The following is a 25,223-nucleotide window of genomic DNA, read 5'->3' as shown; positions in this document are numbered from 1 at the left end:
TTTGGCTGTCAAACAGAATAAAAACTGCTTTCCACTTAGCCAACCAACTCCTCATGTGACTTCTGGTCATACTGAACCTGGGGGGTGGTGTGGAGGGACTGTACAAATTTCCTTCTCTATCCCCATTTCTATTCCCCTTTCCCAAGTGGCGATACTGGTGCTCACCACCCCCCAGCTTGCAGACAACTCAAGCCAGGCTGGCCACCACGGTGGGAATGGGCCAAAACCCACTGTACCCTTCCTTTGACTCTTCCCAAAGAGCCTGATGATAAATTAGGATGTCAGTAAACATTAAACATACAGAAAGTTTTACAGATCATCCTTGCCATCTGCCCTGTGATGCGGAAGCCCATATCCCAGTGATTTCGCACCCTGGACTGCAGATCATGACAAGGCAGACTACCGGTAAGCAACACAGGACACAGAGGGTGGCCACACTAAACTCTTTGTTATTTAAAAAATAGATTCGAATGTAACAAACATTTACTTTCGTTAAAACAGCACATTGTAAAAACTGTAGGAAAGCTATAGTTATGATACAGCTCATTACAAAAAGGAGATATGATGTTCATCATGGGAAAACAAAAATCCTTAACGGTTAAGCAAACCATACTCCTTAGCCACTTAACTGCTGGTTACGCTTAAAGAATGTCTGTAACTTTTAAAATCAAAGAGGTGGGGGGAAGGGGGTAGGAGGAGAGAGAGAAATCCAGGAACTTTCATGAGTTGGGTGCAGCCTTGCAGCATGGGCTGTGCTGGCAAGGCCTGCAGCATATGGTCATAACAGGACATGCTCCAGAACGCCTTGTCTGATCAGCTGCTCACACTTCCACCGAGGCAAAAAGTGCTGAATGGGAGAGGAGAGAAGAGAAAGTATTGGAAAAGAATTCTTATAAATTACATTTTGCATTAATAAAAAAGCAGCAACCAATGATCTAATTTACAAACTCCAACATTTTAGTTAAAAGCTTAACCTACTATAATTGCTGAACTTGATGCCTCTTAAGCTGTACCAAAGGTTGGTTTCTATAAATGAATTCATACAGCTTGAAGTTACACTCACTTAAAAACTCCTGAATTCTAGCCGTATTTTCCTTACTGTTAGCATTTTTTGTTGTTTTTAAATTTATGGACAGAAGGATCCAGGTAGGTGAAGTTTCCGGACAACTGGACTTTTTTTTTTTTTTTTTTTTGAAATAAATTCAAAGTTACAGGTACAGTTGCAAAAACAATACAAACCCCATATACAGCATACCCTGACCCCCCTCCCCCGATGCTCTGATCCATCAACTTTAGCATGCGGTCACACCGCCATTTCTTTCTTTCCCTCCCTCCCTCCCTATCATCCATCATCTATTGCTCTGCCTTCTGAACATAGAGAACAAGCTGCACACATCCTTGAACAAACACTGTAATTCACATACACAATTCCCATGAACAAGAACATTCTTTTATTCAATCCCATTAAGCGCAGCTAAGGGGTTCAAGAAATTCAACACTGATACAAAGCTTACAATCTATATATATATTTTTTTCCATTATGTCCCAACTGTGTCCCTTTGAGCTTCCTGTCCTCCAACCTCAGATCCCATCCAGGATCATCCTTGGCATTCAATTGTCATCTATTTAGACTGTCTTTTTTTTTTCCAATTGTGGAAACATATATACAGTCTAAATCTTCCCATTCCACCCCCTCCCTAGCATTCCATTAGTGGGATTAATCACATTTAGAATGTTGTAATGGTATCTCTTTCCCACCATCCATTACTAGAAATTTCCCTTCACCTCAAACAGCAACCCTACACTCATTTTTTAACTCCCCATTGCTCCTTCCCCCACTTCTCATAACCCATACTCTACTTTTCATCTCTATCGTCATATTCCCTGATAATTTCTTTGTGTTTACACTGCAGGGCTTAAATTTAACCTCTTAAATCCATAACAATCTTGGTTTTCTTTGATACCAACTTAACTTCAATAGGACCTGTAAACTATGTTCCTATACTTCTCCATTGCCCTGCCTTTATATAGTTCTTGTCAAATATTACATATTTTACATTGAGTTCAAAACCACTGATTTGTCATTAGAGTTTGTGTATTTTATATCATGTAGGAAGTAAACAGTGGAGTTACAGTTCAAAAATTATTGACTTCTACTTGTATTCCACTGTGGTTGGAGAATGTGCTTTGAGTATATTCATTTTTTTTTTTTTTTTTTTTTTTTTTAAATTTCTTGAGGCTTGTTTTATGTCCCAGCTTACAGTCCCTTCTGGAGAAAGATCCGTGATCACTGCAGAAAAATGAGTGTCCTGGTGATTTGGGATGTAAGGTACTGTATATGTCTGTTAAAATTCTCTATATCTCTTTCTCCTTTCTTTGTTTCTCTGTTGGTAGGGCTCCCTTTAGAATCTGAAGTAGGGCAGGTCTTTTATTGGCAAAGTCTCTCAGCATTTGTGTCTGCGAAAAATTTAAGGTCTCCCTCAAATTTGAAGGAGAGTTTTGCTGGATAAAGTATTCTTGGTTGGAAATTTTTCTCTCTTAGATTTTTAAATATGTTATGCCACTGCCTTCTCGCCTCCATGGTGGCCACTGAGTAGTCACAACTTAAGTCTTATGTTGTTTCCTTTGTATATGGTGAATCGCTTTTCTCTTGCTGCTTTCAGAACTTGCTCCTTCTCTTCAGTATTTGAGAGTCTGATCAGAGTATGTCTCGTAGTGAGTTTATTTGGATTTATTCTATTTGGAGTTCGCTGGGCATTTATGCTTTGTGTATTTATATTGTGTAGAAGGTTTGCGAAGTTTTCCCCAACAATTTCTTTGAATACTCTTTCTAGACCTTTACCTTTCTCTTCCCCTTCTGGGACACCAATGAGTCTTAAGTTTGGACATTTTATTTTATCTATCATATCCCTGAGATCCATTTCAATTTTTTCGATTTTTTTCTCCATTCTTTCTTTTGTTCTTTCATTTTCTGTTCTGTGGTCTTCTAGGATGCTGAGTTGTTGTTTAACTTCCTCTAATCTTGTATTATGAGTATCCAGAGTCTTTTTAATTTGGCCAAAAGTTTCTTTTATTTCCATAAGATCTTCTCTTTTTTTATTTACTCTTGCAATTTCTTCTTTATGCTCTTCTAGGGTCTTCTTTATGTCCTTTATATCTTCTGCCATGTTCTTCTTCATGTCCTTTATATCCTGTGCCATGCTCTCATACTTTGACTGTAGTCCTTTGATTAATTGTGCCAAGTACTGTGCCTCCTCCGATCGTTTGATTTGGGTGTTTGGGATTGGGTTCTCCATATTGTCTGGTTTTAGCAAATGCTTTAAGATTTTCTGTTGTTTTTGGCCTCTTGGCATTTGCTTTGCTTGATAGCTGTGATCTTCCAGGAACTCTGCTGAGGGAATACTGTGCTACGTCACAAGTACGTGCCTTCCCTCAAGGGAAGCCCCGGGCCACCAGGCCTTGCAGGGGCGCTCCCAGCCTGATGCAAAAATGGCTGAATGGGGCATCTCAACCCCCCCCTTTTCGCACAGCTCTGCCTTCCCAGCTCCGGGACAACTAGCTGTGGTTTCACCCAAGGCCACTGTCCACGGCCAATATTGTGGCGTGTGCGGGGTGCTGTGGGATACACTCCCTGTCAGACTGGGTTTCCTGGCGCGGCTCTGGGCTGTGGGTACGGCCCCGGGCAGGAGTGTCGCCAGCACACCGGGAAGCTGGCTGCAAGGGGTGCAGTTTCTTTCTCCTTTTGGCTCTCCCCTCTCCCTCTCTGTCCCCAGGACAGTCAGCAGCAGGTGTGGGGACAGCTATCCTCCACGCCAGACACTGAGGCGTTGGCTACAGCCCGCTCCTGCAGTGCTTCACTGAGTGGTTCTCACTGCCGTATCTGCAGCTGCTCCCGGGCCCCATACCACAGTGCGGCCGCGGGACTTTCAGCTGGCTTACTCACTCGTTTCAGAATGCAGACTCCCAGTTTCACCAAGTGCATGGCCCCTGTGGATTTAGCAGACCTTGTCCGGCTGGTGCATCTCTGGAAGTGGTATTGTGGGTCTCTTTCTGGTTTTTATCTAGTATTTTTCATGGAGTTGTTTTTTTGCCCTGTCTCACCTAGCCGCCATCTTAGGTTCTCCCTCTAGCCCATAATTCTTGACTCTGGACAACCTGATTTTAAGCAGTAACAACAGCTTGTCAGGGAGACCAGTGAAAGGAGTAGCTTTTCCTCCCAAACTTCTCTAGGATTTGAGAGTATGAACATTGTTCTTTGAGTGACGACATCATTGGCAACTCCTCTCTCGTATTTCTCCATGGTTAAAAGCAGCTTCTAACCTACAGTGTGGAGTGCCGTCCACATGCTGTGTATGAAGAAGCTGGTAACTGGGGCCAGAGACTTGTTAACTACCATTCTGTTTCCTCTTAAGAGGACACTGCTCTTGCTCCAAGCCCGGAGGACCAAGGGCAGGTAGAGAGAAGTCTCCTCCTCTGATTATCTGACAACACAGAGGCTGCTTAGAGCAGCAGTGAACACTGACTGCACCCTGGAGTGGAGGTGTGGGAAGCAAGGTAGGAAGACTTTCTGAGCTCACAGGTGAACAGAAAAATCTCAAAGAAAAGACGGACATACTTGGGTAAAAACTAAAAACAGTCTATTAGAATGTAGAGGGCAAATAACCTTAGAAAATAACTGCAGCAAAATAGAGGTTATTCAGGGAAGCCTTTGTAAATAAAAATTTCACTTAAGTCACCACCTTACAATTCTCATCTTTTCCTGTTGAATTGTTCTGTTTATATACTAAATACTTAGAATCATTTGATCAATATATATCACTATTTGTTCAAGAATGGCATTTGTAAGGTGAAATACGAGCTGCAAATGGGTGCTTAGCACCTTTGTTAAGAAATTGTAGTTTGAAGAAAAGAGCTTGAATCTTGCAGTTTGGTAGCCCCAGGGATGCTACTCTATTGCTTACGTGGAATAACTGTGATGATTTCCCCGGAAAATGCTCAAGTTAAATATAAGCAATAGTCTAGGGAATTAATTAATTTTTTCTTACTACAGGCAACATTTCCTTCCATACTTAACCTTTAGAAAGAGGATAAAACAGGGTGCCCTATATTGAATATAAAACCTAACCTAAGTGATCATCACAAGGTGATATTTATTTTGCTGCTGATTCCAACATTCAATACCTCAAAGAGACTGGAAGTAAAGTATCTTAAGATGAGAAATACCTGGCTATTTTTTTTTAATAGGACTGAAGTGCCATCATCAACTTCAAAGTCTCCATAGTCTTTTAGACAACGCACCTGAAAGGAAAAACGTGTGATGTTTTATCTAAAATATTTTTTCAATATGTATTGACCGTAAAGTAAATGGGGACTACCTAGATACCCACATGGTGAAAGTACTCTAGTTTTTGTGTGCTTCTCCTCTGTGTACTTAGCCTAGTCTTACCACCAGGTATTCACTGCGGCGTTCTAATGATTCCAACTGTTCTGTTTTGATGAGGGGGAAGAAGAAAAGCAAAATCTCCAAACATATATGTGTGTGTTGGAGTGGGCAGCAGGGACACACCAGGAGTGGATCAGGGAAGACAAATGTTGGATGCGTTCCCCTCTACAAATCTGAAAAATCAAGCAGCTGAAATAAAAATGAGGGAAACAAGGTAGCAACAGCTTATATACGTACAAAAAAAGGACTGTTTCAGCTCTACCCAACCTGCTTCTTACACTTCCCTCCCATAAAATATCAATATGCAAGAATAGAACACAAGGTAGGCCTAAAAACTTTTGTTTTACAGAGATTCTTCTAATCTCCTTGGATATTCAGACTCTTCCCCAGGCATACTTAAAGCATGCCATGACAGAGCCAAAGTGGCCTCGTGTTACCAGAATCAGGAGAGGTTCTTGGTCTGGGATGGGGGTGGTGGGAGGGGGCAGGGGGTGGGGTGGGGAAGGCAGCCTTTTGAAAACCACGTCTGCAACTGCAGGGAAGGAATTTTCAAAGTACCTAGAGTGAAGGTTACAGACCTGCTCACGGCCCTACAGCTACTGCAGGAAATAAGGGGGATGCTTTTCGTCTTCTGCGAGAATTCAGAAATGAAGTTTATTTTCCTGAGTACAGAACTGGTATCCAACTGCTGCTGCCTTTCAGTAAAGCCACCTCCAGCAGCGAGTCACAGCCTTTTATTTTTCCCAGATAATTCCAGCACATCCTATGAGTCCTCTTGGATCTTACCCTGGGTCTCAAAAGTATTTTAACTTACTATTTCACTTACTATTGAATAAAAATCTATCCCTCTTCTTTCTGCCTATTTAAGTAGCTTAATTATGGAAAATCCTGAAATTATTCAAAAGTAAAGAGACTAACATAATGAAATTCTGTGTTCTCATCAACTGGCTTCAATTATCAACATGGGCCAATCTTGCTCCCCTCACCCACTTCTGAATTATTTTGAAGCAAATCCTGGACAGCATTTCACTTCACCTATAAATATTTTAGTATATTTCTACAAAATAAGATCCCTTTTAAAAAATAATCAAAATCATCATCAAATTTTATAAATTAATAACTTTTAAACATCATGTAATGTCCAATCAGTATATTTCCCAAATTGTCCCATGAATTTTTTTTAAGTTGGCATGTTCAAATTAGGATCCAACAAAATTTACACATTAAACATTTTGATGTCTCTTAGGTTATCTTTTACTCTATAGGTTTCTCTCCCTTTTTTTCTCCCCCTTCCCTTTGGCAATTTAAAAACTGGGTAGTTCGTCTGGTACAGTTTCCCACAATCTGGATTTCGTTGCACATCCCCGTGGGGTCATTTCACGTATTCCTCAGTCCCTGGACTTCCTATAATCAGGAAACTAGGCCTAGAGTCTTGATCAGATCAGGTTTGATTTTCTGACAAATAGTGTTATGTAATTCCTGTTGCACAACCACACGAAGTACAAATGCCTGGTTGTCTCTTTTTAAATGTTAAGTCTGATCAGTGGGCTCAGGTGTTATCTACAGCTCTCCAGTATGGAGGGCTCCATTAACTTTTCACCTAATGGTTTTAGTAGCTCCATGCATTAAGGATTATAAAATGGCATTAGTTTTTCATTCTTGCTGCATTTTATTAGCTGGAATTCTTCTATAAAGAAGAAAAATCCCTCATAAACCATTGTTTACTCTGAGACAGAGTCTGTACAATAAAGGCAGATGGATGCTTGAGTCTATTCTTTTATTAACCACTTTCCAAAATGAGCTGGTTCCCTCATATTCTCCAAGGGGCCTCAGAGGTTTTGTTTTTCTAATTGTTCTTATTAAGAACAATTAGCTTAAGCTTGGTGTTATTACGCATACATGGTTTTCACACAGTTGATATGTTTCAATTCACTGTGGTTATGGTGCATTGTGATGCTCAAATTGTCCCTTCTTTGGCCAGCGAGAGCCCCTTCAAATTGGCTCCCATGTCCTTCTAACACTCCCCCTGTAGCTCTTGATACTTTTCTTGCTATGTTGGGACATGTCCCCTTAAAATTCACATCCACCTGCAACCTTATTTGGGAAAAAGGCCTTTGTGATGTAATTAGTTAAAGATCTCAAGACAAAATCTTCCTGGATGTAGAGTGGGCCCTAAATCCAGTGACTGCTGTCTTTACAAGAGAAAGAAGAGGGACACAGGAAAAGCGGCTGTTGTAAGACAGAAGCAGAGGCTGGAGTGATACAGGCACGAGCCGCGGAGCGCCAGGAGTCACCAGAAGCTGGAAGAAGCAGGAAGGTTTCTCCCCTAGAGCCCTGCTGACACCTTGATTTCGGACGTCTAGCCCCCTGAACCCCATGAACTGTGAGAATACATTTCTGTGGTTTTAAGTCACCCAGTTTGTGGTAAATTGTTACATCAGCCCGAGGACACTAATAAAGTTGCTTTCTGGGAGGATGGGATGTTCCAGGCACAGCTTGTACATTGTTTATTCAAGACTTGGAATCAGCCATTTTTTCAAGAAGTCCTAGTTTCCTTTAGTAGGAAATGTCATTTAGATTTCAGAATTTGGATGCTTTGTCTATTGGGTTGGCACTGTTTCTAGGCTTTTCTGGTGGACAGAACTAAGAAATAATATTTTGTCAAGAGGTCACTTAGCATGAGTTCATGTTGCTATTTCAAACCCAAGTTTAAAAATACAGGATTTTAGAGCTTCTTCAATTTAATATTTGGATCTTTTTTCTCTTATCTTGTAAATCTTAGTTACTAGTAATGTAACTTATTTGCTCTATCCTTCAATATATATAATTATTTCAGAAAAATAGCAACATTATTATTAATAATATGATTACTAAACATAGGCTAAGATCTGTTCGTAATTTTTTGTCTTTAGAACATACTCATTAGGGAAATACAATCAAAGTATGTCTTTTAAAGTAATTTAAAATAATTACTGTTTGATTAATCCACTAAATTGAAAAACAGGTTCATTTGTTTCATTTTGCTTTCAAAATTTAGGGATTGGTTTTCCACTTTGATTTAATTTTGTTTTAAAACTATGTAAAACATTTGCATGGTTCCAAAGTAAAAACTATTAAAAGGTACATTAAGAAAACGTTAGCTGTTCCATCCTGTTCCTCTGCTTACAGGTAACTTTCTGGTTTTGGTTTATGCTTTCTTTCTTTTTAAATATAAGCTAATATATATTCAAATGCCCTCACCCTTCCCAGATAAAAGGTATACATTTCTACACATTGAAGAAAAACCCATTTTTAAAACATATACTTACCTCAATATATAAGCTTTTTGGAGGTTTCATATCTTGCGTAATGTCCAAACCTTCGTCTCCTCCCAGTGACCTCATATAAGTAGCAAGAGACTTTTTGTAACGACTAAACCATTCTGTCTGTAAACATAAAACCATTTGACAAAGTTACAATGAAAAACAAACTGTATTTTTAAACTTGGGTTCGAAATATATATATTATATATTATATAATATAATAAATTATATAATTATCCTTTCATAAACAAGGCACATCCCCACAAATTTCATCATTATGCATCCATTTATACAACAAATATCACTGACTGCCTTCTAAGAGCACTGGTTTGGGTAGTTAGGAAGAATCAGTCAACAAAATGGATAAAGATCCCTGACCTCACAGTTCACATCACAGGCCTAAGGAGCATTCACCCTGAGAAAGAGCCAGGGCAAACACACTGCTTCTGAATTATCTTCTCTTCAAGCTCTACACCAACTCTATTTCTGGAAACTAGAAATCACTGTTGAGAAAACATCCCAAATGCCCATCTACTGATGAATGGATAAACAAAATGAGGAGTATCCATAAACAGAATAGTATTCATCCATAGAAAGGAATGAAGTTCTGATACGTGCTTCCACATGGACCTTGAATACATTATGCAATGTGAAAGACACAAAAGACCACATACTGACTCCATTTATATGAAAAATCCATAATAGGCAAATCTATAGGAAAAAAAAGTAGATTAGTGGTTTTCATGGGCTAAGTGGAGTGGGGGAGAATGGAGAGAGACGATTAATGGGTACAAGGTTTCTTTTTGGGTGATGAAAATGTTCTGGAATTAGACAGTAGTAACGGATGCACAACCCTGTGAACCTGCTAAAAACCAATCAACTGTATACTTTAAAAGAGTGAACTTTATGGCATCTGAATTATATCTCAATAAAGCTGCTATTTGGAAAAAAAACATTGTTGAGAGAAATTAAAAACCAAAATACATGGAGGAATACATCATGTTCACAGATCAGAAGAGTCAATATTGTAATAATGTTAGTCCTCACAAAACCGATCTATAGAGTCAAGTAAATCTCAATCAAAATCAAAACATTTTTCTAAATAGAACTCGACAAATTAAGTCTAAAATTAAATGCAAAGGGTCAAAAATAGTTGAGACACTCTTCAAAAAGAAGAATAAAATGTAAAGACTTGCTCATGACTTATAAAGTTAGAGTAACTAGAATGGTGTACAACTAGTGCAAGGACAGACAGATTAACGGAACAGAAGAGAAATTTCTCCCCCCCTCCAAAATCCACAGATATATGACAAAGGAGGCTCACATATAGAACACTGGGGAAAGGAGGATCTTTTCAATAAATGGTGAAGGGTCATCTCAATATCCATAATCAACATGAAACTTTACACCTACATTATACACAAAAATCCATCCTGGGACGACAGATCTCTTTGTGAAAGGTAAGACAATGTAATGTCTAAAAGATTACATAGAAAAATAACTTTATAACCTTGGTAGTTCTTAAGCTGGATGCAAAAAAACTAACCATAGAGGAAAAGTTGGACCAAATTAATAACACTCCAGAGCTTGCTTATCAAAAGAAGTCATTCGAAAGTGAAAAAGCAAGCCACAAAGTGGCAGAAAATACATAAATATACACAATTAACAAAAGACAAATAACTGGAATATATAAAGAAATCCTACAAGTCAATAAGAAAAGGACAGACATCCCAAATAAAAAAAGGCATACAACACTAGAAAATGCACTTCACAAAAGAGGATATCTGAGTGGCTGATAAACATATAAAAAGATGCTCAGGCTCATTAACCAGTGAAATGCAAAATGAAATAAAAATGAGCTATTACTGCATGCCTGACAGAATGACTAAAATGGAAGAGACTGACAATACATGGGTGTGTGCAAATGTGCAGCAATGGGAGCCCACATACAGAGCCAAAGGGAATATGCAGTCTTTTGATAGAGCCTCCGTAGGAAACTATTTGGCAGTATGAGTGAAGCTACACATTGTAGACTGTACCAGTGGTTCTCAACGAGAATTCCCCCACCTTTTTTTTTTTTTTTTTTTTAACTTTTATGGTCAATTGCTTCTATTTTTGTTTGTTTTTATTGTGTAACATATACACAACTCAAAATTTCCCATTTTAACAACTTTCAAATGTATAATTCAGTGGTATTACATTCACAATACTGCTACCATCACGAACATCCATTACCCCAATTTTTCATCAACTCAAACAGAAATTCTATACCCATTAAGCAATAACCTTCTCTTCCCTTTACCCCCCTAGGCCCTAGTAACCTGTAATCGACTATCTGTCTCTATGAACTTACACATTCTAGGTATTTCATATAAGGGGATCATACAATATCTGTCTTTTTGTGTCTTGCTTATTTCATTCAGTATGATGTCTTTAAGGTTCATCCACATTATAGCACATATCAGAACTTCATTCCTCTATATGGTTGAATAATATTGCATTGTTGTGTATATACCACATTTTGTTTATCCATTCATCTGTCTATGGACATTTGGGTTCCTTCTACCTGTTGGCTACTGTAAACGTTGCTATGAACATTGATGTACTAGTATCTGTTCAAGTCCCCGCTTTCAATTCTTTGAATATATACCAAGAAGTGGGACTGCCAGACACATGGTAATTCTGTTTGACTTTCTGAGGAACTGCAAACTGATTTCCACAGTGGCTGCACAACATTACAATCCTACCAACAATGTAAGCATCCTAGTTTCTTGGCATCCTAGCCAATGCTTGTCATTTTTTTATTTTTTAGTAATAACCATCCTAGTGAATACATAGTGGTATCTCATTGTGGTTTTGATTTGTATTTCTCTGACGACTGATGTTGTCCAGCAACTTCCCATGTGCTTTTTGGCCATGTGTATATCTTCTTTGGAGAAATGTCTATTCAAATCCTTTGCCCATTTTTTAATTGGACTGTTTGTTTTTGCTGCTGCTGTTGTTGAGTATAGAACCAGAGCCTACTCGGCCCCCCAAGGGGACATATGGCAATGTGTGGAGACATTTTTGGTTGTCACAACTCGGGTGGTGGTGTTCCTGGCATGCAGTAGGTAAACGCCAGGGCTGCGGCCAAACATCCCACAGGACGGCCCCACAACAAACACTTATCCAGGCCAAAATGTCAAAAGTACTGAGGTTGAGAAATCCTGGACTAGAGTGGCCATAAAACTTATATTAACCATGTAACTTATTATAGAAAGAGCCCAGGACTGTTTTGAGAATGAAAAGAGGTAACATTAATTATGACATTGGGAAAACAGGTATAAACTAGGAAATATGGTCCCTTGAGCAGCAATTCCCCTCCCACCACATGTTTGCACCACATGTTTGTAAATCACTGTTCATCATCATCAAAAACTGGAATCAAGACAACACTAAATAGCAGCCTCTTCTTAGAATGGAAAATTATACATCAGTGAAAAGAAAATGGACTACAGCTAACGCAGCAACACGGTATGAGATTCTCAATATATATTATGTTTTGCAAAGAGTTGGTCATAAAATAAATACTATATGAAACATTTATAAAAAGTTCAAAAAAATGAACACTCCCAAACTACAGTGTTTAGGCATGCATGGTTAGGTGGCAAAATAAGAAAAATTTTAAAAGCTAGGAAAAGATTAGTCTCCACAAAAATAAGGAGTGGTGACCACTGGGAGGGAGGGAGCCAACCTGTCAGCCTGGCAGTGTCCTGCTCTTGAACAGGATGGTGGGTACATGGGTGCTTCTTAGTGACATATCAATAAACTATGTCTTTATTTTGTGCAGCTTTCTGTGGGTACATATATCCATACCTACAGGTATCTATATTTATATATGTGTTACGTGTATACATTGTATCTATGTAGTGAGATAGATAGATGGATATTACGTTTCATAACACAAACGGTTAAAAGGGATTTTAAAAGGGTTACAAAGGGATGCATGCTTAGATGGTAAAACTGTGTTATATTTTGTAACTATAAAAGATAAAAAATAACATTTTGTATGTGAAATATCTAGAATAGGCAAATTCACAGAGACAGATAGAAAAATTACAGGTTGTGAAGAGCAGGGGGTGGGGAGTGAGGAGTTAACGCTTAATGGGTACAAAGTTTCTGTTTGAGGTGATGGGAAAGTTTTGGTGATGGTAGCACAATACTGTGAATCTAATTTATACCACTGAATTGTATACTTGAAAGTGGTTAAAATGGGAAATTTATGTTCTATCTATGTTACACAATTAAAAACAAAAAAAAGCAAACATTTTGTACTGAGAAGTATGATGAACAGCTTTTCTGAGTCAAACATGGGCCTTCCCACCATGGTCTTTTCTGCCTGTCTGTTCACTGCAGTGTTTCCACTAGGAACAGTAGAAAATGGCAGACCTGAAAGGAAAAATCAAAGGAAGAAAATCAAAGGCTGTTTTGGCATTGGAGGATATTACCCCCTTTCGAGCTCAGTTATGGATGTAAGGTCAATGTTGAAAATACATATTTTTTTCCCCAAAGAACATATTGATATTTTCACCAAATATTTACTTTTGGAAAAATATTAATAGGAAAGGAAAAAACTTATTTTTATTATCACTTGTGTTAATGGCTTGAAGATTTTATATTTAAACAAAAAGTAAGGCAATAAAAAATAGAGCTAAAGAAAACAATGTATCTTACTATTTTGAAATTTGGTATTAAGATTTTAATATATTATCCCTATATTCACTTTCATATTCTTCCAGTGATGGTTTCTCCAGCATAATTAAAGCACTATCCTATTTGGCTCATGCTGCCCCTTATTTTAGCACTGCTTTTTACTTTATTGTTGCAGTAAGCCAGCAAGATTGACATCATCACCACTAATATTTAAATAAAGAGTGCTTACTGTCCACCAGGAATTTGCTAATGTTTTACCATTCAATACCTGATTTATTCCTTTAATTACTTGAAGCTTAAGTACAATCATTGCATCCTTTTTACAGATGAAGGATGGAAGCTTTTAGAGATTAGATAACTTACCCAAAGGGCTCAGAGAGAAATAAAGTGGAGAACTGATCTGAGGTTGGCTGGCTCTGGAGCCCGAGTGTAAGCCCTGCAGCACTCCCCTTGGCTAATGCAGAACACGCTCTGTGACCCTCAGACCCGACTGTCTCCCACAGTCCTCAGAGACACCCTGAAACAGTCTTGGCTCCTGGCCCAGGATGGTGGGGTGCAATGGTCACTGCCCCCGTGGGGATGGCTGTGGCGGTATAGAGTGTACCTGAAATGCTTTCTTGTTTTCATCCCTGAGATTTTTCAAAAGACCATTAAGAGAGTATGGGGTCAGGCATATTCCTTTTTGCAGATGAGGACATTAGGGTACAACAGTCGTTTGTCACAGTAATACACAAACTTTTCCTAGGAACGATTTCAGGTTTCCCTTCTCTCAAATAAATGACTTTATCTTTAGACCCACTAATACTCTTTTATATGCTGCTGATATGGCTATATTTTATTAAAGTAGGAACTGACTTGGCTTACTAAATAATCCCAGAAAAAAGTCCATCCTTAGAGAAGCAATGCCCAAAATGAAATCTAATAGATGTATACTGAATGAATGTAGTTTGTAGTCATTTACAAATTTATCAAAAAATATGCTAAACTAAAATAGCATATGAGAAAAATCACCATAGATGCTGTCATTCAAGAAGCAACGTGTGTTCTGTTCAGTTCACTATAATAAAGAGAATTATCCCAAAATGTAATTAATATTAGTGGATATAGGCACAAAGACCACAGAAAAGAGAAACCGACAACTGAACTATTAACATGTAACCATTCCAACTGAACTACTAACATGTAACCATTTCACAGTTAACTCTTAAGATTAGAGATCAGTCATTTGTTTATCCAGAAAATGGAGAGTGAAAACAAAGCAAGGAAAGGTAGTTTGTCAGCAAACAGACTGCCTTTTTGAAAAATACGCAAAAGCTAATGGCAAGCATGTTGAACATTTGCCCCCTTAAGCTATTTACATACCCTACTGCACTAACATGATAACCATTTACATTTATTGAGTGCTCTCCTCTGCTGTGTTTCATATGGATCACCCGAATTAACCTCTTCATAGCCGTGAAACAGATAAGTACTACCATCCCCATTTTGTAAATGAGGGGGTTAAGGCATGGAGAGAAGTCACGTTACTTGCCCATGGTTAGACAGGCAGTAGCAGGGCCAGGATTGAACCCATGTCTGCCTAATCCCAGGCTGTGTCCTTAAATACTGGGTGAGTCCTGGGCTTTGGGGACTGGATAAGTCAACAGTTTCATTACAAACATTCATGTGGATGAAGAAAGTATATATACATTTTGTGGAAAATCCCCAAATAATAATACCAGTTTTTTAATCCCACAATTCTAAGTAATAAAGTGCGACGCTTTTTTGTGAAATAATAATCATTTCCCATATAGCACTTAGAATACTCCTGATCATCCCCATCACAATGTAAATAAATACAGATCCCAAATTACTGAAAAACCAATGCAAAAAACAAACAAAATTACCAAAAATACAGTTACAGAACAATGCAGAACCTCAGTGTTTTTCCAAATTCATAAGCTTCAACAACGTCAACTTACCTCTTCAGCAGACATGTGAAACCTTAAGGCATTTGGCAAGACGCTGCCATATTCCCACCTGAGTGCTCTAATCCGAAGCAAGCGGTCATACCTAGGGCATTAAGAAGGTATTAGATGGCAGAATAAAAGGGGAGAGACTCAACACTCATCACAACCAAAACGTAACATGTGGATTGTATCTGGATCCTGATGCAAACCAACTGTAAGAAGACATCTTTGGGACAACCAGGAAAATATAAATTTGGACTGGAGGACTGGTTAGATGGCATTAAGGCTTTACTTACTTTGTTAGGTGTGATAATGGTTCAGCAATTATATGAGGAAAGGACCAAGAGGTCCTTATTTCTTAGTGACGCAAATTAAAGTATTTAGTCATGAAATGCCATGATGCTTCATGAAATGCCATGATGGTTGGCATTTAAAAAAGTCTCACATAATCAAATAGAACAATATGGGAATATGACGGCTACATGAGGATTTGTTATACTGCAATTTTTCAAAAAATGTTTTAAAAGAGGATAAAAAAGGATTTAGAATGCTTATAGAGACAAATATCAGATTTCCTATTATTGATCTGAAATGCTTAACAGAGACACTACATGGAAAAATCCCCTCTGCCACTGCAAGCCAAACAAGACACTTACAGGTATGCCACAACACAGCGCCGATTTCTTAACAAAGAACAGTGTCGAAATTTGATGGTTGGTATCAAATCACTTCGTCCATCTGACTTTGCTTCATTCCTGTAAGAGCATTGAAAGAAGAAAAGAACAAATACGCATATTTCAGTGTCAGAAAATTTAAGTCAGCTGTTTCTCCAATGACAGTTTTCAAACAAACAAGTGCTATCATAGTCGTTTTGATCCATTTTAAGTAACAGTTAACCTAAGCAAACTATACCGTCTACACAACAGAGCTTATTTTAATAAAAAAAAAATAAAGCCAAAAGCCACAAGTTAAATGCGTTGCCTAAGATCAGAAGCATTTCATTTAATCATTTGGTACCATGCATTTCTACACACTGATTACTCTTACTATTTCTCAAAGACAAACATTGTATTTACTCACTTTCTGGAATTCTTTTACCAAGCTGGGATAAAAGACAAACCTAACATCATAGTTCAGAACTTTTGTCAAAATTTTCTCCTCTCTGTGGGAGAAAGCTGAAGTGCAATATGTGCACATACTTGGGGATCAAGAAATATTTGTTGAATGAGGTGAGGGACCATGTTGAATCCATTTAAACTTACTCTTCATATAGTGAGGATTTGGAGGTACCACTCATGCCACCAGCCACCACACACTTAAAGTCTCTCTTCCTGGGTCACTGTTTGCCTGCTTGCTAAATGCCAGCCACTGTAAACTTCTCGAAGCATCAGTATCCGGAGCAGTCTCTCCTCTGCCTTGCAAAAACCCACGTCTCCTGGGCCCCAGCCGAAATGTTTCCTTCTCGGAGAGAACTTTCCTGACTCCTCAATCTAAATGACACCTTCAATTCCTTATTCTCTCAGAGCACTCTGTTGTTTCCTTCATGGCATTTATCCCAGCTGCAAGTAGGTTTTTTGGTGTGTCTGTATTTACTATCTGTCCTTCCCACCATACCAATGAGGGCAGGAATCCTGACTGGGATGTTCACAACTGTAATGCCAGGGTCACTTATTGGTCCATAGTTCAATAAACACTTGTCGAATGACTGAATGAACGGCTTGGGGACCTGAATTCAGGACTTCACACTTACCCTGCATTTACTGCTTCGGCTCTAATCCATGTGTGAAAATTTTTCTGTATCTATTCTCACACATAGTTGGAAAACGCTCCTATCATTTTATGTGCTGCACAAATCTTATCAGCTTGCCATGGATTTCCTTATCCAAGTAATTGATGCAAACACTGTGCCTAACAAGGCCAAAGAGCATGAGTCACAGAGATAGACTTCTCTCTCGGTTGAGATCTTGAAAGCCTCTACTTTGACCCAACACTTGGTGCTCTTTTGTGTCTCACTCTTCACCAAGTCACAGAAACCTATTAGGTTTGTTTGATAGCCCAAATATCTCCATCATGCCAAATGCCATGCTCAGCTCTAAATAGTCTATAAATCTAGGGCCCTCGCTTGATTTACTGACCTATAGCCTTTTGAAAAGTGACACTAGTTCTCAGTGAACTCAACTCAAGCTACCAGAAATCACTGCTGATCCTGCAAAACTTATAAACTGTCCTTTCTCCCTTCAACAAACATACTAAGGCATTGATTAATGAAAACAAACAGTGGGAATTTATGCATTCCACTTTGTTAGGGTTTTTATTTGCTCTAGGGTCTAATTCCTTTCAAGGGTCTAATTCCTTTCAAGACACATCAGTCAAACAACGAACACTATTCTGAGCCTGTGGCTATAGCAGTGAGCAACACAAACCCCTCCAGCCCTGTGCCAAGTTGTGCAGCTAGAGTATGGCCTATTCGGATATTTAAAAAAAATAAACCACATCCCAAACCGCAAAATGGATGCAAGGCTATCTGATGTCAATATCTTATTTCTTAAACTGTTTAAAGTAGCAATTGTCTGAAACTTACACATCAGACTGGTTTTGTTCATACAAAGCTTTCATCTCCTCCAGAACTTGCCTGAGTCCATCCTCCTAGAATAGATAAACTGATATTGACACACATTCATTAATCCCCCCCACCAATTCAGTGGCATTATTCTGTCTGTACTACATTTATCTTTGATTTATATAGCGCATCAAAAATCAATAGTCCTGCAGAAGCAATCAGGCATGACAAAAATATGTGAATAATTTATTATCTACTGAAAAACAGCCTTACAAAGTTACTACCAAAAAAAAAAAAAAAAGGCACTGTGTTTTGGCTTGTACCGTGAGAACAGAAAAGTCAAAAGACTTTCCCACTATCCACCTTGGGGCAATTTCTTTTTTTAAATTTACCTTGGAAGAATAAAACATCAGAATCCTGAAATTTATGAATGATACATGATAGGTTTGTCAACAATCCAAAGAGAAGAAGTGACCTGTCTACTTTTCCCATCTACTTTCAGGGCCAAAATACCTACGTTAGCAAAAATGCTTTGGGATTACCAATGTAATTACAAATTCTACTATAAACCCTGCTCAAATACAAAATAGATATGATTCCCAGTGGAAAACGCAAGCATGCTTCTACATTCACTTTCATCAGCTGGTAAAAAAACAAAACAAAACAAAACAACAATAACAAAGAAAAACCATGAAAAACTCTGATTTATCAGTATTCAGTTAAATATTCCCCTTAATACAGGAAGTATTATATTAAGATGAAAGCTCTTGTACAATTAAGAGATCTGCAGATATATAAAAACCAAGTGAGAAATAATTTCATATAATATGAACACTTCCAGGTTTAGATTTTTGTCTTTAGTGGGAATTATATCTGTTCTGTGCCCCCACCTAGAAGTCCCTGGGAGCCCAAGATCATTTTTCTGGGAACTCAAACGATTACCACAGTTCTACAGTTCTGGATATAGAAAGACGATGGTTTCACCTTGCTGGACACAGCCCCTCACCATGAGTGATTCTGGAATGAGGAAGGCAGAGGTGCCCTCCTGGGTATCAGCCCATCAGCTGTCACCTCCCTGGGGCCAGGATTCCTGGAGGCCTGCAAGGTCCTGCCCTTGGTAGCCCTCAGGTCAATCCTAGATCTGCTGAGTGAGTCACTGACTATCAGGTAGGTTGTCACGGAAAGCACTAATGAGAGAAAAGTATACAAGGCACTCTACCCAACTAAGATCTAGAGAGATTGCTTTTACAGCTTTTAAGACCCACCCCTGGCCAAGGTCTTAGTGATAAAACAACACAGACATCTTAAAATGCTTTTTGAGTGAAAGGCTGCTGGCCTCAGGGTCTCCAGAGCTCGGCCATTGCCTGTTTGGACAAGTTACTCTGCCCCCCTTGTCTGTTTCCTCCCAAGTTACTAGATCTCTGACCCCACTGTGGAGCCATGTCTTAAAGCCTTCACACCCAGTACTCCAGAATCTCTTCTGAACTTTACACTGTTGGTGCCTAACTTTTTTTTTTTTTTTTTTTTTGCCTAACTTTTTAAATGGTGTAGCACTTCTGAAGTTGAAAGGACAGAATATCGTATTCAAGTTGAAACTGCCTCCAATATGCTGTAAGTGCAGACAAGTCCCTTAGCCCATAATTTCTCTTTGTTCAGTTTTCTCATTGGTAAAATTACTTGTTCAGAGTATGTGATCTTTAATGTTCAAACCTAAACTCAACACCTTCCCAAAACACTCTTTCTCATGAACCCCCATGTTGATGGATGACCTTGATTGCTGAGACAAACCTCCCCTATTCACCTGCTCATTCATCACCCACTCCATCTCCACCCCCATCCTAAGGGTTGCAAGTCTCCACAGCCCAAACCCTGATGTCAGTGGCTTGACACAGTTTGGACCACGCACGTCTCCCACCTGGTATAACATAACATCCCACTAATCCATCTTTCTGCCACCATTCTTTCTTCTCTCCAATCCATTCACCACACCACAGCAAGTTATTCCAAAACACAAAAATGACCCCATCGTTCCCCTGCCTAAAAACCTCTGCCAGCTTCCAGTGTCTCAGGACTAAATGCCTGACTTCTTCCTCTGTGCACAAAGTTGGACTCCTCTGGGCCTAGAGCCCACCGGTATAGTCCCCCACATAACCCTCTCTCAGGCACCTTTCCTAGTTGTGATCATGTGTCTTTGTATCATGGTATCCTTTGGCTAGGATGCCTCACTCCCTTCTCAGAGCTGTGAACTCATCCTTCCAAGTGTGGCTCAAATGCCTCTCCTGGACCCCAGCTCACAACCATGCTTCTCCTTTGTGCTCCTTGTCTACACCTCTATGGTATCTCTTATCACACTGCATTCTGTTTATCTGTTTTCATGCCCCTCTCTCAGCAGAACACACCCTGGCATCTACAGGTCACTGTGCTAAGAGAGTGGAAGTAGTCTAGTAAAGGACTCAGAATGAGGCTCTAAGCCAGACTGCCAGGGTTCAAGTCCTAAATCTACTCCTTCCTGGCTACCTCACCAGTGCAAGTTACTTCATCTCCCCAAGCCTCCGTTTATATACCTGGGGAAAAAAAGAAAACAGTTTAGACCTCAAAGTTTTATTATGAGGACAGAGATAATGCAAGTCCAGCTCTTCGCACCCTGCGGGGCACATAGTAGTAATTAACAGAAAAATAAGAATAATCGTAACAGCAGCAGTAGAGACAGAAATAAAACTAGTAGCAAACACCGATTCGGCCTCCACCGTGTGCCAGGCATCGTTCAGAGCGCCTTACACACACCAACTCAGGTAACCCTCCCTTCATCGGGAGTTGGGTGCTTTGTTTACCACCGCCGCTTATGCGGATGAGAAAAATGCGAGCACAGAAGGCTTGAGTAACAGGGCCAAAGCCACACAACGGAGCCAGAATCCCAGCCTGCTCCAGAGGCCTAGCTTTTAATCGCCACACTTGGCTGCCCGAGGCCGCAAAAAATGCTAGATTATTATCGGGCAACAAAGCTATGCCTGGAAAAACACTGAAGGGAAGAGGCTCATATGAGCAAACTGATCAAATCGCTGGGAAGTATAAGCATGCAATGTTTTCTTTTTCCTCCCACGTTCAGTTCTGCTAGTGTTCCAATAATTCTGTTGCCGACCTTGGAGCTGGCAAGATGGGACAAAGTAGACACAGGGAAGCACCACAAGCAGCCCCGAGCCCGCCACAGGCCCGCCCTGCTCCCTGGTTCGGCCCCGCCCCACGTCCGCCGGGTCCCGCTGCTCCCGCTCTCCTTTCCTGGCCCCGCCCGGGCTCCATCCATCCCGCCCGCCCAGCTCACGTTGAAGGCGGGCAGCTGCCCATCGGGCGCCCGGTACAGCTCGCGGACGAGCTCCATGGCCTTTTCGCAGAACATGGCGGACGCACTCCGGTCCTGCGGCCTTGTCAACCGCTCGCTTTCAAGCCAAACGTTCTTCGGAGTTTCTGCCGCTGCTCTCCTATGGCTCCCTCAGTTCCAGCCCCCAGCCTCCGACTCTGGTCCTCGATTTGGCGCCAAACACACCCAGCCAATGGGGACGTCCTGCCGGCCCGCGGCCGACGGCGGCTGAAAAGGGACATTTACTTCCGCTGCGCATCCGCACTTGAGGAGGACTAGAGTGGAGGGATCTCGCACCGCGTGGAGGGGCGGTGGTGTGTGTCGTAATTTCTTTGCTGAGCAGGCGGGCTCCTGCGAGGTCGGGGGCCACTACCACGGCTCGCAAAGACCAAACCACGCGCAGTACGGCTCGGGATGGAGGCGTGTCTGGCCTCTTCTTTTTTTCTGGTTGATTCATTAATTTTCGTTTAGGTTCAGAGGAGCCGTTTGAGGCGGAGAGGGAAAGTTCAGAATTTGGTGTGCGTTAACTTTGTGACGCAGTGTTTCGTTTGTGTACTTTTGTAGTATGGGGTTATTTGATAGTGAAGGGACTGTGACATATATTTCATTTATTTCTCATTTATCCCTAGAGTTGACTATTAAGGCCGTTAGGAAACAGAGTAGTTAGGTAACTTGCCCAGAGCCACACAGCGCTGATGGTGAGAGACTCTGGATTTAAGCTTTACACTTTGAACTCCACAATACCACCTTTTGATTCTTAAGCAGTCGTTTAAAAATGTTTGTAAAATAGGCCTTGCACAAGGTCTACAAAGGGAGAAAAAAATGCCCTAGATTAACACGAATCCACAAAGGCGTTTTCTTGCCCAGATGATCTATGGAAAATGTCTTAACCATGTAGAATCAACTGGGAATCACTGCTATAGAAACAATGCATTCTATTCCACTATATAAAAAAAAGCAATATTACTTGGATTCTTTCTAGCTAAGTCTAGAAATTACATTGCTCCTTTGCAAATATAGACAGTCAATAGGATGAGAAACGGGCATAAGAACGACTTTCTTTAAAGACAAATCCTCTGAATCTTACCTTTATGTCAGTGGCTTTTCCTTCTCAGCTCTACAGTAAGTGATAATTTAGCCAAGTATTTTATTTTTACTTTTTTAGAGTGCGATTCCAAGTTTCTTTTTAAAAAAAACATTTTTTATTGTGAAGTATATATACAGAAAAGTGATAAATTTCAGAATACGATTTAACAGGTAGTTATAGAGCAAATTTCAAAGTATAGTATGGGTTACAGTTTCACAATTTCAGGTATTTCCTTCTAGCTGTTCAAATACATTAGAGACTAATGCACTAGAGACTATAGAAATATCTATATAATGATTCAGTAGTTATAATCATTTGTTAAATCCTAAGGTCTCTATTACAACTCCTCCTTCTCATTTGATTATTTTCTCAGTCTTCAGGGATATTTGAGCAATGACCATTCTAACTTCTTCATGTTGAAAAGGGGTGTTGACATTGTGGGGTAGGGGAATGCACTGGTTGATGTTCTGGGAGAGACTGGTACCTCTTAAGTTTCAGGGCTTATCTGGCATAAGAACATTCTGGAGGTTTTAAGTTTCTGGAAAATAAACTTAATAAGTAAAACTTTTATAAAGTCTTAGATAGAGCCCTGGGTTTTCTTTAGGGTTTTCAGGAATACTGTTGGTTGGGGCTTGACATACTGTAGTAATTTGCAATATCTTGCTGAAGCTTGCATAAGAATAGCCTTCGAAAGACCTCTCGACTCTATTTGAAATCTCTTAGCCACTGAAACATTATTTTGTTACATTTCATTTTCCCTTTTTGGTCAAGAAGCATTGTCAATCCCATGATGCCAGGGCCAAGCCAAGTGTCTTTATCACACACACAATTCTACCATGGAATGTGCTGCAGGATTGTGGTTGAAAGACCAGCACCCACGTCCCTCCTTTGCCATAAACTTACTAATTTGGGTCCTTTGGTAAAGTCTCTGAACCTCCCCAAGACTCACTTCCTTACCTGTAAAACTGGCATACTAGCTCCCTCCTTGTGGGGTTGTGAGGATTAAGTCATTCCTAAAGCAAATATTTAGGAAGTGTCATTGTGCTTGACATGGAAGATAAACCAGTGAACAAAGTCCTTGCTCTCCAGAGTGTCTGTTCCAGTTTGGGAAAATGGCATTTGTTGATGATAGATTTTAGTGATAACTGCTTAGAAGAATAAGCCAAGTGAAGTAGACAATGATGGTGGGAGGGTCTGAGGGTTTTGAGTTGAAGTGTTGGGAAAATGCACAGACCTGAGGGCCATACCCATGTGGATATGGGGCAGTGGGGAGTGCAGAGAATTCCAGGCAGCAGCATACAAGTGCAAAGGCCCTGAGAAGGGATGTGCATGGAACAACAAGGGGGCAACTTGCTGCAGCGGGTCGAGAGGGGGAAGCTGGTGCCTTAGGTAAGTGAGGGGCTGGAGGCCACAACAGATAGGACTCTGCAGACCATTTCTTTCAGTTTTGAGTGCGATGGGGGAGCCATTGAAGTGTTTTAAGCAAATGAGTGACAGGATCTGGCCTAGGTTTTAAAAATAACTTTTGTGGTAGCTGAGTTGGCCAAACAGGACAAAGGTGGAGGCAGGAGACCATCATTAAGCTATTGAAATAATCCAGATGAGAGAGATGATGACAGCTTGGCCTAGGGTGGTGATGGTGGAGGTAATGAGAAATGGTTGCATCCCTGGTACACTTTGAAGGGAGAGCTAACTAGCCTTGCTCATAGAAAGGCCTAGGAAGAGAGGAATCGAGGATGACTCTGAGGTTTTGGTCAGAGGAGTTGCAAGGGTGAAGCCGCCCATCCAAGTTGGGGAAGGTTGTGGAAGCAGGGATCCCAGTTTTCAACTGAGTAATAAGTTTAGTTGCCTGAAGGACATCAGAGTGGAAATGAGTAGACCTTTGTATAAAGGAAGGTGGGGTTCAGGAAAAAGGTGTGGGCTAGAGACATAAATGTAGGTGTCACCAGTGTGGGGGTGGTAGATGGGATCACCCAGGCACTAAGTGTGGACCAAGAAAGACTCAATTCCCTTTACATTTCTCTCTCCACTTCTCCCTTCCTTGCTTTTTTATTTTTCATTTAAACAGGATTTTATAAGCAATAGGGGCAAATTTTTTTTTACACTTTAATTCCCAATCTCCAGTATGTGCTTCCACATCACTTTGAAGAATTCACCATTTAGATTCTATAATGTTTTAAAAAAGTGTATCTGGAGATAGCCACACAAATAAGAATGCTAGTTGTGATACTTAGTAAAATGGTCAATGAAATTCTTTTGTGATTTTAAGATATCATTATAAAGCTAATATAAGGAGCTATTCTAAAAGCATTTCTAATTGATCTTAATTGTCAGATGCCAGATACCAATACTTCTCAAACTTACTCAAAGGTTGAAGTTAGAAAAGCTACTTAGAAGAAGAAAACAAATATATCTCGTTTGTGGGTCATATGCACGATGAACTGATACTATAATACTAAATTTGTGAAACTACCCTGTTTTGTTTTGTTTTCTATGTTGGTTGAAGTAGTTAATTTTGGTTTCTAAAGTGGAAATTTAACTTTAAAATGGACCCCCCCCATCAGGTAGTTCTAATTGCTTTATAAAAATTAAAAATCTAATACCAATTTCTGTAGTTTGTTTAAACTGTTCATTTTTTTGCATGTTAGGCTCCAAAGTAAAAAATAAGTATCTGTACATTTGTGTTTCAAATTTTAAAAATTAACAGAGAGCACATGTATATATTGTAGCAGTTATAAATCATCAGAACACTGTGGTTTGTTACCTTTTTCTTTTTATTCTTGTAAACAGGAAAAAAAAAAACTTTTAAAATAATATCAAACTTACAGGACACTA

General features: G+C 39.8%; 1 protein-coding gene across 1 annotated transcript; it reads right to left on the bottom strand.

Annotated features, from left to right (window-relative positions):
* Positions 1–436: 436 nt before the first annotated feature.
* GINS1 (GINS complex subunit 1) lies at positions 437–21,494 on the bottom strand. Its single transcript, XM_037811618.1, has 7 exons — positions 21,266–21,494; positions 17,968–18,032; positions 16,043–16,141; positions 15,399–15,489; positions 8,752–8,868; positions 5,224–5,298; positions 437–847 (listed from the first exon to the last, which is right to left on the bottom strand). Exons 1-7 carry the CDS (start codon positions 21,338–21,340, stop codon positions 779–781), a joined length of 591 nt encoding a protein of 196 aa, XP_037667546.1. The 5' UTR covers positions 21,341–21,494; the 3' UTR covers positions 437–778.
* Between the last annotated feature and the right edge of the window lie 3,729 nt (positions 21,495–25,223).

This window comes from Choloepus didactylus, chromosome 19 (assembly GCF_015220235.1).
Source record: "Choloepus didactylus isolate mChoDid1 chromosome 19, mChoDid1.pri, whole genome shotgun sequence".
Classification (NCBI taxonomy): Eukaryota; Metazoa; Chordata; class Mammalia; order Pilosa; family Megalonychidae; genus Choloepus; species Choloepus didactylus.
Note: the sequence above shows the minus strand (reverse complement) of the source record. Positions and strands in the feature narration are given on the sequence as shown.

Bases quoted from the DNA above. Each gene is read 5' to 3' on its own strand.
- GINS1 (XM_037811618.1), bottom strand. From the start codon at position 21,340: ATGTTCTGCGAAAAGGCCATGGAGCTCGTCCGCGAGCTGTACCGGGCG. The intron at 18,033-21,265 runs GTGAGCTGGGCG...TATCTATTCTAG, and splicing joins GGCAGCTGCCCGCCTTCAAC to GAGGATGGACTCAGGCAAGT. The intron at 16,142-17,967 runs GTAAGTTTCAGA...ATGCTCTTACAG, and splicing joins GAACAAAACCAGTCTGATGT to GAATGAAGCAAAGTCAGATG.